The sequence below is a fragment of the Dasypus novemcinctus genome, chromosome 27 (genome assembly GCF_030445035.2).
Source record: "Dasypus novemcinctus isolate mDasNov1 chromosome 27, mDasNov1.1.hap2, whole genome shotgun sequence".
NCBI classification, from domain to species: domain Eukaryota; kingdom Metazoa; phylum Chordata; class Mammalia; order Cingulata; family Dasypodidae; genus Dasypus; species Dasypus novemcinctus.
The window spans coordinates 13805753-13821477 of NC_080699.1; the positions used below are offsets into that span (position 1 = coordinate 13805753).

General features: G+C 37.5%; 1 protein-coding gene across 1 annotated transcript in view; it reads left to right on the forward strand.

The window, feature by feature from the left end:
• The window catches only part of RAB39A (RAB39A, member RAS oncogene family), a 35448-nt gene extending 20869 nt beyond the window's left edge, over positions 1–14579 (forward strand). The window contains exon 2 of the mRNA XM_004470848.3: positions 11042–14579. Within this exon, the coding sequence (XP_004470905.1) occupies positions 11042–11468 (427 nt within the window). The 3' untranslated portion in view covers positions 11469–14579. The remainder of the gene's footprint in view (positions 1–11041) is intronic.
• The last annotated feature ends 1146 nt before the right edge of the window (positions 14580–15725 follow it).

Here is a 15725-nt window from a genome sequence, read left to right on the forward strand (position 1 = left end):
CAGAGTTTCTCTTTGGGGTGATGGAGAAATTTTGGTAATTGATGGTGGTGATGGTAGCACAACATTGTGAATGTAATTAAAACCACAATAGATATTTGAATCTGGTTAAAAGGGGTATATATGTATATATGTTACCAGATTGAATTTTTAATAAAAAACACAGGATTGTATAATACAGTGAACCCTAATGTGGGTTATAGTTAATTGTATTATTATAATAATATTATTCCATCAGTTGTAACAAAGGTACCAAACTAATTGCAAAATGTTAATAATAGGAAATACTAGGGGAGGGGGTGGGGAGCATAAGGGAGCTCTATTTTCTGCATTATTTTTCTGTATGCCTACAACTTCTCTAATAACTAAATAAATAAATATTAAAAAATTAAAAACTATATAAGATGTCAGAATGTGTTAACTGCTACAGAGGAAAACAGAGCATAAAAGGTGAATAAAGGGTACTTGAGTGGTGAGAAGGTTTCACTATCATAAAGTGATATGTCAGGAAAAGAAAACCAAAGGTGGCCACAGGGGAATTGATTCACATGTTCACAGGGGGAATCTGGCCCATTAGGTGTTTTCTGTTTAATACATAGCTTCCCCGACCACAGACCTGATTTTTTAAGGAAAGGCCCTAGAATTATATGAACAAAAAAAATTTTTAATCTGTTTATACATGTGAAGAAAGAATATCCTAAGTTATAAGTGCTAAGCTTCAGAATCTTAGGCAAGCAGGAACAATTAGGGTCACTTATAATAGAAGGGGAGGGGAGACCTGAGTTTTCATCTCTTGGAAGCAGTCCAAAGGGCCAGCAATCCAAGACAAGCGAAGCAGGTAAATAAAGCGTCAACATAGTGACTATTCCCAGAAGGCAGTAGGGATGTAACGTCATTGTGGAAAAGCAGCGCTCACAAGGCTAATGCATTCACTGGCTGCTTGCAGCCAACAGCCTTTGGCATCCGTATCCACTAAATGCCCGTTTTACAATTGGCAAAGCCACAAGAAGGGCATTTCCACAGTGGAACACCTGGTACGTTTTACCTGTGTATGTCAACAAGTGCTCTATAGTTTGTTGCTTTTTTAAAGAGGCTTGCACACATCCAACAAAGTTCATAATAATAATGTAAAGGATCTATATAATTCTGCTGCTTTCAGATAAAATTTTTTATATAAGGAACCATCTACTATAAATAATCTTGAGCATTCCAAGGCCTGTGGAACTTTGTCCTTGATAGGACAACAGCGTCTTGTTTTCAGTGTCATCCAGGAAACCTGATAATTGTTTAATTTGAGATATCATTTACATTTCTCAGAACCTCAGTAATCTTTTCATTCATGTCAAGAAGTCTCCATATTCCCGAGTGCATATCTTTCACCCTTGATTGCCTTACTCATATTTAACTCCTTGCATATGTAGGCAAACTTAGGTGCTGTCATTATTTGTCTACATATGATTTCAGGAAAAACCTAAAGAGATGAAAATTAAGTAAAAATTATTACATGAACAAGGCAACCATTTTTCTAGTGTTCTGAAACAAAGATATATATATATATATGCGAATGAAGTTTGGTTTCATAAAATTATGCATATGTTGAAAGTTATAAACTATTTGTGACCTTATTTTGAAACGTTATTTTCTTACAAAATATAAACAGACACTCTAAGTCAGATTCTTGGTTTCCAGCAACAAAACCAAGAAAGGACTTTCCGGAAGTATGTCCAGGACACAGAGTTGGGAAGCTGGGTGACCACTTGGAATGAATCAAAGGATCCCAGAGTTCTGGGCAGCCAGAATCACAGGAGGCTGCGTAGTCCCCAGGAGGCTGTTGTCCTTTTCTGCCTGTTTCCCCAGTGCCATAATAAGCCTGAAATGGCCAACTGGCGGTCAGCGGTCTGAATTGCTAAGGCAACAGAAGCATCATGGTTTTGTTTTTTAAATAAACTTGCATTAACGTATATCATTCATACATGAACATATATAAACAATAAGGATATAGTAAAAGTTGTGAACCTACAAAACAAACTTGCATGTCGTCACACAGGGCTCCCATACATCATCCCACCACCAATAGCCTGCATTGTTGTGAAACATTTGTTACAAACTATGAAAGAGCATCACCTAATATTACTACTGTATCTTATATTTGGTGTATTTTCCCCAAACCCACCTGATTATTAACATCCCACATTAGTATTATATATTTGCTCCTCAGGATTCACTGTGTTATACAGTCCCATGTTTTATTCAAAGTGTACACTCAGTGGCTCTCATTTTCATCAGAGTTGTGCTGTCATCACCTCAGTCAATTTTTTAATAAGATTTATTTTTATTTATTCCCCATGCTTTGTTGTTTGCGCTTGCTGCCTGCTTTCTCTGTCTATTCTCTGTGTGCCTTTTGTGTCTGCTCATCTCTTTAGGAGGCACAGGAACCAAACATGGGACCTCCCATGTGGGAGGGAGGTGCCCAATGGCTTGTTGTGTCTCTCATTGTGTTTCCTCTTTGTAGCTCTTTGCTGTGTTATCTTGTTGTGTCAGCTCACTGCGCCAGCTCCCTGTCTTGCTTGTCTTCTCTAGGAGGCAACGGGAACCGTACCTGGAACCTCCCGTGTGCTAGGAGCTCAATTGCTTGAGCCACATCCACTTCCCACCTCAATTTTAGAATATTTTGGGAAGTGGATTTGGCCCAATGGATAGGGCATCTGCCTACCACATGGGAGGTCCACGGTTCAAATCCAGGGCCTCCTTGACCCGGGTGGAGCTGGCCCACGGCACAGTGCTGATGCCCGCAAGGAGTGACATGCCACGCAGAGGTGTCCCTGCGCAGCGGAGCCCCATGCGCAAGGAGTGGCACTGTAAGGAGAGCCCAGCACGAAAAAAGTGCAGCCTGCCCAGGAATGGCGCCGCACACACGGAGAGCTGATGCAGCAAGATGATGCAACAGAAAGAGACACAGATTCTGGGTGCTGCTGACAACAATACAAGTGGACACAGAACACACAGCGAATGAACATAGAGAGCAGACAACTGGTGGGGGAGGGGAGAGAAATAAATAATAAGTCTTTTTTAAAAAAAATTTTAGAACATTTTCATTAGTCCAAAAGGAAAAATCCCATGCTCCCTTAAACCCCCCATTGTTGTCCCTTAGAGTTCATATAATATCTTCTTTGCCATTGATGCAAAAATATTACAGTATTACTGTTAACTATCATCGATAAGTTATATTAGTTGTAATTTTCCCATGCATCCCCGTATTCTTTTTTTTTTTTAAGATTTATTTTATTTATTTATTTCCCCCTCCCCATCCCGTTGTCTGCTCTCTGTGTCCATTCGCTGTGTGTTCTTCTGTGTCTGCTTGCATTCTCAGTGGCACTGGGAATCTGTGTCTCTTCTGGTTGCATCATCTTGCTGTGTTAGCTCTCCATTTTCGTGGTGCCACTCCTAGGCAGGCTGTGCTTTTTTCACGCAGGGCAGCTCAATGTGGGGAGCACTCCTTGCACGTGAGGCTCCTCTACACGGGGGACACTCCTGGTGGCACGGCACTCCTTGCGTGCGGCCACACATGGGCCAGCTTGCCACATGGGCCCAGAGGCCCTGGGTTTGAACCCTGGACCTCCCATATGGTAGACAGACGCTCTATCAGTTGAGCCACGTCCACTTTCCCCCCATATTCTTAACACTTTATAAAAGAACATTCTTTTATTTATACTATTAACCACAATCTTCAGTCACCGCCGCCAAAATCACTGTTATACATTCCCTAGATTATCCTCTAGCTTCCTTTTAAAAATTCTATTTTATCGAAGTATATCATTATACATGAGCATACATAGACAATAAATGTATAGTAAAGTTTGTGAATTTACAAAACAAACGTGCATATTATCATATAGGGCTCCCATACATCTCACCACCACCACCACCTTGCATTGTTGTGAAACATTTATTACAAACTATGAAAGAGCATCTTCAAAATACTACTAACTGTCGTCCATGTCTTGCATTTGTTGTATTTGCCCCACAACCTATACAATTATTAACGCCCTATATTAGTATTGTATATTTGTTATCATTCAGGAGAAAAAAAAACCTATTTTTGTCTCTTAGTATTGAAATAATATCTTTCTGCCATTGCTGCAAAATACTAAATATTATAGTTAACTATTGTCCATAAGTTACACTCATGGTAATTTTCCTGTGTATCACCATATTCGTAACACTTTGTAAAAGAAGAACATTCTTATATTTATACTATTAACCACAATCTTCATCCACCCCTGAAATCACTTATGTTGTACAGTCCCTGGATTATTCTCTAGCTTCCTTCTTTTTTTTTCAAGATTTATTTTATATATTTATTTATTTCTACCCTCCCCCTTGTTGTTTTGTGCCCACTGTCTGCTCTCTGTCCATTTGTTGTGTGCTCTCTCTGTCTGCTCTGCTCATCTTATGTTTAGGAGGCACTGGGAACCAAACCCAGGACCTTCAAAGTGGGAGAGGTCACTTGAGCCACCTCTGCTCCCTGCCTTGTTGTGTCTCATTGTGTTTCCTCTTTATGTCTCCTCATTGTGTCAGCTCACCATACCGACCCGTCGCATCAGCCTGACAGCTCAGCTTACTGTCCTGCTCGTCTTCTCTAGGAGGCACCAGGAACTGAACCCAGGACCTCCCCTGTGGCAGGCGGGCGCCCAAATGCTTGAACCACAGCTGCTTCCCTCTAGCTTCTTTAAATTGGCATTAAGTCCACAGACTATTCCTTTCAGCCACAATCACATTTAGAAATCAGCAGTGGTTGTCATACTCATTATAATGTGTTACCATCAACTCTATTCACACTTTTACAATAAACCTTATTAAAATTCTGCCTACATTAATCATCCACTCCCATTCTCAACCCACATTCTGTCTTCTAGTAATCTATATTCTAGAATTTACCTCCATGAGTTTACTCAATGTATTTAGTTCATATTGGTGAGACCATACCATATTTGTCCTTTTGTGTCTGGCTTATTCCACTCAACATAGTATCCTTAAGGTTCATATATGTTGTCATATGCATCCCAATTTCATTTCATCTTACAGCTGAATAATATTCCATTGCATGTATGTATACCACATTTTGTTTATCTGCTCATTGGTTGATGGACACTTAAGCTGTTTCTATGTTTTAAAAATTGTGAATAATCCTGCTATGAACAACAGTGTGCAAATGTCATTCACATCCTTGCTTTAAGTTCTTCTGAGTATACTCTTAGTAACAGGATTGGTGGATCATACAGCAGTTCTATATTCAACTTCTTGAAGTACCTCCAAACTCTTCCACAGAGGCTCAGCATTCTACATTCCCACCAACAGTGAAGGAGTGTTCCTATTTCTCCACATCTTCTCCAGGACTTGGAGTTTTCTGTTTTTTAAATAATGGCCGTTCTATAAGGTCTGAAATGGTATCTTATTATAGTTTTGATCTGCATTTCCCTAATAGATAGTGCTGTTGAACATTTTTCATGTGCCTTTTAGACATTTGTATTTCCTCCTTGGAAAATGTCTATTCAAGTCTTTTGCTCATTTTTTAATTGGGTTGCTTGTCTTTTTATCATTGAGTTGTATGAACTCTTTATATAACATGGAAATCAAATCTTTATCAGATATGTGGTTTCCAAATATTTTTTTCCCATTGAATAGGCTGCGTTTATACTTTCTTGACAAATTCTTCTGAAGAACAAAAGCGTTTAATTCTGAGGCAGTCCCGTTTATCTATTTTTTCTTTCATTGTTCATGCTTTCTGTGTAAGGTTTAAGAAACTACCACCTATCACAAAGTCTTGAAAATGTTTTCCTACATTTTCTTCTAGGAGTCTGAGGATTGTCGCTTTTATATTTAGGTCCTTGATCCATTTGGGGTTAATTTTTGTATATGGTATGAGATAGGGGTCCTCTTTCTTTCTTTTGACTATGGATATCCAGTTCTCCTATTTTGTGAATAGACTCTTCCATCCCAGCTGGGTGGGCTTGACAACCTTGTCAAAAATCATTTGGCCTTAGATACAAGGGTCGATTTCTGAATTCTCAATCTGGGTTCGTTCATCAATATGTCTATCTTTATGCCAGCACCATGCTGTGTTTACCACTGCAGCTAATTTCCTATTATGGTGAGGGCATAACAGTGCCCCTTCCATGATGGTACATCCCTAGAGTAAGGTACCAGTTCCACAGTGTCAGTGGCTGCTAGAAACTTGGGGATTAAGTCAAGGCCAGCCTAGTAATTGAAAGTCTTGTTAAGCCTAGGCATAGCCTCCCATTTTTTACCATGGCCACTTTATTTGAGTCCAAAATGGGTTAAAAACACTGATAACTCTAGGACAGGACATTTTTCTCCCCAATTACTAAGAATTCCTCAAGGAAGGGGATTTTTTTGTGAGCATTCTTATAGGATACAAGTATTCACATACTCCACCCATCCATAAACCTCTTCCCCACACCTTCTTGTTATCAAACCCTTAGGATCTGCTAATGAATTATTGTAGATCCTTACCTCTCTTAATCTATTCCTGTGGCAAAAGGAGACAATGAGGTGTACTACTAGAAGTTCCACAGATGGGAGGATTTCTCTTTTCCATTGACCTTCAAGTCTACCATTGAGTGGGACTGACTGATGCCATCACAGTGTGTAGAACCATCTGTAAGGCAGATTTGAATCTTTTCCTCTTTAATTACAGGGAAATCCAGATAAGGCCATGGGTTGAGAGAGTGCTGCAGGAGTAGGCGTACTGGATATGTGAACCTTGTTACTCCAGCTCCCCTCAGGTCCCACCTCATAGTCCAGCCTATATAAATACCACTTCTGCTTGGTGACACAATTCCAGCCTAATGAATCAGAACACTCAGCTCATCATGGGCACATGGATTGCACTGTCACTTAGTATTCCACAGCCCGACATTTAGTCTCTCAAACCTAGGTTATAAGCCAAGAACTATTTCTCAAACGTAATAGTTCCTGACAAAGAGGGCATGTATTTATTCCAAAATTCCACTCTAATTGTCCAGTTGAGGATTGCACAGACTTGATAGAGCATCCTGGTCTGCTACAGGCACTACTAGGTCTGATGGGCCAAGGCCAAGTGGCAAAACTGCTGACACTGCAGCTTATACTGGCTGAAGGGTCTCATCTTGCTCATCTTGCTCCCAGCCTTATTAAAGCTGGTAGCACTGTGGTTCAGATGCACATCCAATTATTATACTGGTTTTATCCAAAATACAAAGTCCACCAAGTATTATGCCTCTTTCCCCTTGTTAGAAGGCATAAGATACCACAAATTAGTGACCTTGGTATGAGAATAAAGACCACACTACTAATAGAGCTGATTTGGGGCACCTTTCTTTTTTCTCCCTGCTGGTACCTGTTTCCCTCAAACTTCCTCATTTTCTCTCCCATTTCTCCTCTTTCCCCAAACAGCTATGTTTATAGCTCTGACTAAATCAACCATTCATTCATCACTAAGAACATACTGAGTATGCACCTACAAAGTGCCAGGCACTTGAAAAGACTGGTATAGTACTGCTTGATTGTCACACTCAGCAAACCACTAGCTTGAATCCCGGAAGTAGAAAAGGGGAAAGGGATGATATGTGAAACTACTGACCTTGAACACGTAGTGATCCTGCCCACCTGCCTAGAAACAGACTAACCAAAAGAAACAACCATTTCTCCTTCTGTGAAGAAATCTGAAAAGAAGGCGAAGTATTCCTCCACTTCTTTTTTGTGGGGAGAGGAAGGTTCAAGGAAAATTCCGTTTCTTCTTATAGTAGAATCCTAAATATGAGGGAAAAGGGAGAAGAGTGTCTCCTGACCCTAGCAGCCTTATGTGGCAGTGTTGAGTGTCCACTTGGGATTAGTTAAAATCAATCAATGGTGACACCAGTCTGCCTGGTTGAATGATATCTCTCCCCCTGCATACATTCAGCTTCATGCTGGATTGATCCAGAGACAGAATTTTCCCAGATGAATATGACAGAGAAAGGGACTTGGCGGTTGAAGATATTTCCAGGAGTGCAATTAGAATGATGTCAGTCAATAGATTACAAATGAAATTAAAGAATTACCACAGTAAAATTATGCTGGAAGGCTGGGAGATTTTGATCAAAAAGTGATGTGTGGGGGGCGCAGACTTGGCTCAACTGATAGAGCGTCCGCCTACCACATGGGAAGTCCACGGTTCAAACCCAGGGCCTCCTGACCCGTGTGGAGCTGGCCCACGCACAGTGCTGATGCGCACAAGGGAGTGCCGTGCCACGCAGGGGTGTCCCCCGCGTAGGGGAGCCCCACGCACAAGGAGTACACCCCATAAGGAAAGTAATTCAGCGCAAAAGAAAGTGCAGCCTGCCCAGGAGTGGCACCGCACACAGAGAGCTGATGCAGCAAGATGATGCAACAAAAAAAAAGACACAGATTCCTGGTGCCACTGACAAGAATAGAAGCAGACACAGAACACACAGCAAATGGACATGGAGAACAGACAACTGGGGCGGGGAGAGAAATAAATAAAAATAAATCTTAAAAAAAAAAAAGTGGTGTGTGGATTTGCAGTTTCGGAAGTGGTGAAAGTTTCTGGTGATAAAAAGGAAATGGATGAGAAAGGCAGAATGGAGGGAAATGTTCATTAGAAGTGAAGAAGTCAAGAAATGGAAAGGTGGTATCAGATAGCTTATCACAGGCAATAAGCAGAGTGACAGCAATTAGAACAGAAAGATAAACTAAGCATAGTGCTATTAGTCTTTGATGCATGGAGAATGACCAAGTGGTTAACAGATGACAGCAGTTGATAGAGCAAGAAGGCACAAGCTTCGGAGGAGCAAGGGATTTTTTTTTTTTTCAACAACAGGCATTGGGGGAGTGGCATTGGGAAAGCAGAAGAAGCCACTTCCTCCTGATCCTATACAATGAACAACATAAATGTGTCGTAGAATGTTCTGAGGGACCAGCAGGTTTCAGCTAAGTCACGGAGATGGAAGAAACATTATGAGAGGATATCTGTTCCTTTGGAACAGGGGTAGAATGTGCTGGTAGTGTACCATACAAGATATAAAAGAACCAGCAGTTGTCTTCTATAATCAAAACCAGATCTTCCACTTGAGAACGACAAGGGCCACTATGAGCTTGTACTCCTGACTTCTGTCCTCCTTAATTCTCCTTCCCCACCAAGCTACCGTCATGCTGGATTTACGGGTGCTCTATCCCCTTTATTATTCTTATTGGATGGTAGTCTCACAACTCTCAATTCTTTATAACACACCTGAGACCAGATTGGAATCCATTCTTTCATTTCTTTCTCCCTTCATTTCTTATCTCATTTCTCCCTTCCCTCCAAATGCCTCCCTATTTTTTTTTCCTTTTTTTAAATCATTGATTTATTCAGTGAGACTTCCAAAGACTAGCAGGAAATAGACGTAAAGTAACATGCAACGAGATTTTGTTGCTCATGAATTTGTTGTTCATCTCAACTATGAATTCTCTACAGGAAGGTCTCCCTGCCTACTTCTTTTAGAATCTGCTGTGTACCTACTCATACTACCTTCAAGAACTTCTAGAACCCTAACTGTCCCGACCTAAGGGAAGAAGTCTGGAAAAAGATAGATACTTCCTCTTTACCTGCCTTTCGAGTTTAAATTTTCAGTCTGAAGGCCTGCCTCTTCTTCAGAATGATTCGCAGCAATAGTGAGCACTTGCTTAAGGAAAAGCCTTACCCCTTAGGACAACCATATCTGAGTCTTGAGTCTAACTATATCAGAATTCTAAGCCTAACATCTTGAGCCATGCACGGAAACTGGAGATGGAGTTATTTTATGGAAAAATGGCAGATAACATACCAAGACCTTTTGCTCCAATTAATTATTAATAAGGGTATATATTATATACACTTTGCTATAATTTTATTCTATAGAATTCCAAATATCTTTTCAAAAGTAAATTTAAAATGCTAGAACACATGGTCTTTTTTACAGTGTAAAACATGCCTCTGCCTAATACATAAGCATTTCAGTGTCAAGTTTTCATCTACAAAAAACATGTTTTTGTAAATCCCAGTAATGGCAAATTAAATTAGAGGAGGAAAAAAAGTAAGGCAGACTTGGTACTGAGTGTGTTAAAGCTTTCTAATAGCACAGCCTTAATTAGATTTCTTTCAAGACACTCCACATCTGCCTAAACTCACTTATATAAAGGTGAGTAAGAAAACAATAATAAATTATTTAGCCTTCAAAGAAAAATTTTAATGGATTGTATTATTTATAACCTCTCAAAGACAGTGGGATATTCTTCTTATGGTCAATGACTATATGGTACAGTAGTTCTTGAGAAATATTTTTAAAAATCAGTAATCCACTATAACAAAGCAATCCAAGTGTCCACAACAAATGAATGGATAAGCAAAATGTGGTATATACATTCAATGGGATATTATTCAGCTGTAAAAAGGAATGAAGGTTTGAGACATATGACAACATGAATGAACCAAGACATTATGTTGGATGAAATAAGCCAGACAGAAAAGAACAGATATTGAATGATTCCACTTAAATGAAATACCTAGAATATGCAAATTCATAGAGACAAGAAGTATATTACCGAGAGTGCAGGGGTGGGGACAGAGGATGGGAAATGGAGAATCAGTGCTTAATGGGAACAGAGTTTCTGTTTGGGGTGATGGAAAAATTTTGGTAATTGATGGTGGTAAATGTAATTAAGGCCACTGCATTATATGCTTGAAGTTGTTAAAATGGGAAATATTTGTGTTGTGTATATGTTACCACAATAAAAAGAAAACTACTACAACATTAGCGTTCTATCGGTATGTGACACTGGCTTGCGTATTAGTCTCTTAGAATATTTGTGTTCACTTAATATACTTTGTCCTTGATTTACAAATTCACAAATTCTAGTTCAGTCACATTGTTATCTCCAAATTTTATTACAGTGTTACATTGTTGGAAAGAAGGGGGAAAAACATGTTACCCTTTTGTAACTATTTTTTCTATTTATTTTTCAGATCAATAACTCGATCTTATTACCGCAACTCAGTTGGTGGATTTTTAGTGTTTGACATTACTAACCGACGATCTTTTGAACATGTGAGAGATTGGCTAGAAGAAGCAAAAATGCATGTACAGCCATTTCAGATTATATTTCTGCTAGTTGGACATAAATGTGATTTAGCTTCACAACGTCAAGTTACAAGGGAAGAAGCTGAAAAACTGTCAGCAGACTGTGGTATGAAGTATATAGAAACTTCAGCAAAAGATGCTACAAACGTAGAAGAATCCTTCACAATCTTGACAAGAGACATATATGAACTTATTAAAAAGGGAGAGATTTGTATTCAGGATGGCTGGGAAGGGGTTAAAAGTGGTTTTGTTCCAAATACTGTGCATTCTTCTGAGGAAGCAGTAAAGCCCAGGAAAGAGTGCTTCTGCTGACTTCAAACATGCCAAAGATCTAACAAGTAGACTGTGTGTCATTTCAGGATAAATACCAATAATAAGAACAGAATGATGTGATAGAAGCATTTAGAAAAAGCATTACTTACCTGATTCATATGCTTATATTAACATTATTTTATAAGGTATTTAATACAGTACACCGTGCTTATTTGTTACACTACCAGATTAGGTATTTTGCTAAATTATCAGGCAAAACAGACAACTTCTTAAAACTGAATCATCTGCATAATTACCTCTATTCTCGTTTTGTTGACATATAGCTGATCTTAGTGTCCAAATATGTCAGTATTATTCATTTTTCTTGACAGTTTGAAATGGCTTTTTTTTGCACATATAGTCCAATTTAAGTTTTTATCATGAATTATATTCTTTTCAGTTAATAATTAATAACACATAGTAAAGTGCATTTAAAAGTGCACTGTTCACTTACAAAGTAAATAATCTCAGAGGTATTGACTAAGACTAAAATAGCAATTCCTTGTTTAAGGGGCCAAGTTTGTACCTAATTTCTGAAATTTTTACCTTCCCTTTATTTCACCTGAACATGAGAAAATGTTTTACATTCATTTGTTCTCTGGTTTAATGCTCCTGGAGATTTTATGTTTATAAAGCTATCTAAGGATCCAAGCAAACTATTTTATTTCAAATATTTGTAAAAATAAAAATGTAGGACTAGGCATCAGCAAATATTTTGATGTTATACTGTACTATCCTTATTTAGAAAGCAAAAACATTTATGTATATGCTGACATTTTCAAAGAAAGTAAATGCAATTTACCTTCAGCTATTTTCAAAATTATCAATATAAGTAAATATAGGATGTTTTTAGTGATAGCATGTTTGCACAAGTAAATTTCCCTACTTTCAATACAAGAAAAGTATAGAAAAGAGTTTTCTAGACAAGGAAAATGGGCTAGATGTTTGATATATTTAGTTTGCAAATTGTATTTTACAAACTCATCAGTAAAAGTGAAGATAGAATAATGAGTCAAGGAAGTACAGTAACTTTTTTTTTACAGTAAGTTTTTAGTCCACTAATTTTTTTTTTTTTTTTTGAGGTACCAGGGCCAGAAATTGAACCCAGGACCTCTTATGTAGGAAGCCAGTGCTCAACCACTGAGCCACATTGGCTCCCCTGAGTTGTTTTTTTTTCATTTGTTTCCTTGTTGTTTCTTTTTGTTTTTAGGAGGCACCTGGGACTGAACCTGGGACCTCCCATGTGGGAAGTAGGCTCTCAACAGCTTGAGCCACATCCACTCCATCTAATTTTTAATTTACTGAAAAAGCTTCTCTCCTGAACAGATCATTTGGATCACATTGTCAAATATTTTATAATGTATATTTCTATTCTGTTCCGTAAACCATTTCTGATTACAAAGATGCACCAAATGAAGCTAGCTTCTTTAAATTACAAGTTTTTTTTTTTTACTGTTAAACTGTACTGCTTTATTTGTTTGAAAACCAATATAGTATAGAAGAAAGAATATTTAACTAGAAATCAGAAAAACTGTGTGCTAAGCTTGCCTTTGCTGTGCCTGTATTTGACCACGAGTAAGAAGTCAACCTCTAAAGCAGCAATTTTTCATCTATAAAATTAAATTAGTACTCCATTTCATGGAAGTATTTTGAGAATCAAGTGAATCATGTGAAAACGTTTTATAAATAGAGAAATCACTGTAAAATTGTGAGAATGTGCTCGGCTGCTCATGTGCACGCCATTATATTTACGGTGGATGAGAATTTTGTTTTCTCATATTCCTGTGCAAAGGGAACAAAAGAAGGTACAGATTATTATGGATCTGGGGAAATTCTTGGCCATGATGCTTCCCTCTTCCCTTTTCCTGAAACACTGCTTTTCTTAATTCAATCAACAGTTTTATTCAAAAGAAGGGAGTTGAAGTCATAAAAGCACTGGACTAATAGTTTTATTTAACAGCAGTGCTTACTTAAAAACCTACAAGAGCATTCTGTCTTGTAAGTCATCAACTAATTCCCATTCTTTTTTAATTTTATTTTTAATTTTTTTTAAAATTTTTTTAGGAGGAACCAGGAATTGAACCTGGGACCTCATACGTGAGAAGCAGGGGCTCAACTATTGAGCTACACCCACTCCCCAATTCCCATTCTTATAGCATGATTTTTATACTTGGCCTTATACCTACTTGGGTATTTTATTCAATGATCAGGCAAAGCAGAGGATTTTTTCTTGAAACTGAGATATTAATTACTATCATTCTTACTTTGCTAGCACATATCCAACAATTATGTCAATATTGCTCATTTTTCTTGACAGTTTGAAATGTTTTCTGTCAATCATTGAAATAAATATTTAATTGTATTTTTAAATACTTGTACATTTTCTAGGTTCATGAAAATATTTTAAATAGCGCTTATGGAGAGAAGAATGCAAACTATAATGTTGCTATAAAATTTTTGAGTACTTATATTGTCAACCTCTCTTAATATCCTTAGATTACTTTTACTTGAGTGAATTCAAACTCTAATTGACTGGATAATATCTGTCCCCCCAAATGTGAAGTAAGCTCTTTTTACTGTTAGAATTTTAAATCTTATATTCAAACAATTTACCATCAGTACAAAATTCGCATAAACTCAAATACTGAATATTTAACAACAGTTTAAAGTTCAGTCCCCTGTGCCTACCTGTAAAGCTACCCATCTAAAATATAAAATGTGATTTAACATTGCATTGGCACCCTTTATAATTCTACTGCTGGGACAGGAGTAATATTCAGACTGAAAGACATGATATGCTCCAAGGTTTAAAATGGAATTCAGGAACTAGAAGAAACAAATGGGAAGGCAGGGCCCCAAAACGTTGGTATTTACCTAGATCATACTTCAGCAGAAGCAAGCGTAGAACTCTGGTTCTACTAAAATCTTAGGGGAGGTTCTTTCCATTACCCTCCCGGTGTGTGTGTGCTGTGTGTATGTGTTTAGAGTGAAAGAAAGGGGAAGTGTGGTCGAACTGAATCCAAAATATTAAAATTGGGCTAAATCATTTTGATTTTATAGAAGAGCTATTTGTGGCAAAATAAACTGACTACAAAGATCTAATTTCTTATACAATATTGCCAACTTGTCTGTATAACCTTAGATACTTGCTCTATTTTCTTACACATCATTACAGAGACTATGGATGATAAAAATAATGTCAAAATTATAAAACATATTTGCTACAGGCAAAACATTTTTACTAAGTTTCTTAGAAATCAGATATACTTGATTTTATATTAAAATTATTTAAAGTTTATTTAATATAAATTGAAAATCTAAAACTACTGAATAATGTAGTTAATACTAAATATTTTAAATAAGTGTGTTAGAAAAGGAATAAAAAATTAGCCACCTATATAATAAGCCTGTACCTGACAGAAATCACTCATCTAGAGTTGCATTAACACTTTCAGTACATGTAGGAATGTGATGGTTCATTAAATGATAAGCTTAAGCCAAAATGATTATGTAATCAGAGTGCTTTTAAATGTGGCCTTTAAATATATATATATATATATATATATATATTTATATATTTATATGTATATATACACACACACAATGGTAGCAAACAAAATTTCTTGAGCCTGGAAGCTTGAGAGTTTATTCTGATTTCCAAAAGCCTCAAGTATAACCACGATTTTTTTTTGTGTGTGACAAAGTCTTTTCTATTAGTATTAGGATAACTTTACCAACACTAAGTCTTTTTATGCAAGTTTACATCATTAAAAAACTGAATCCACGGATTAATAAAATCCTCTTGAGGGTACCTTTGGCAGAGTTTATATTGCCCTTGGTTCAATTAGGTACAAAGCTTCAATTGATTTCAAAAGATGTGCTGTATTTGTAGAATTTCCTTAGGTCTGATAGAGTGAGGACTCACAAGATTAAAACCCATTTCATAAACTAAACAACCCATTAGTTCCCCAGTAAATGTGCCTGGAAAGATTTAGTTTGGAAATACAAAGGAAACTTGTAATCTTTAAGAAAAAAATGGAAAAACTAAAGTTAGACCCTTTATATTTTAAAATAGTGGAAAACAATCCCCAGCAGGACTAGCTCTTGGCAACTCCAAAGCTAACAAGTAGCCAGAATCTTTCCAGATCCCAATGTTTTCACTAAACTTTCTGAAGCACCAGACTGCACCTTATCTTGAGACAACTAACAAACTATTTTCCTGAACTTGAATGAACTGCTGCATGATCTGGCATTTGT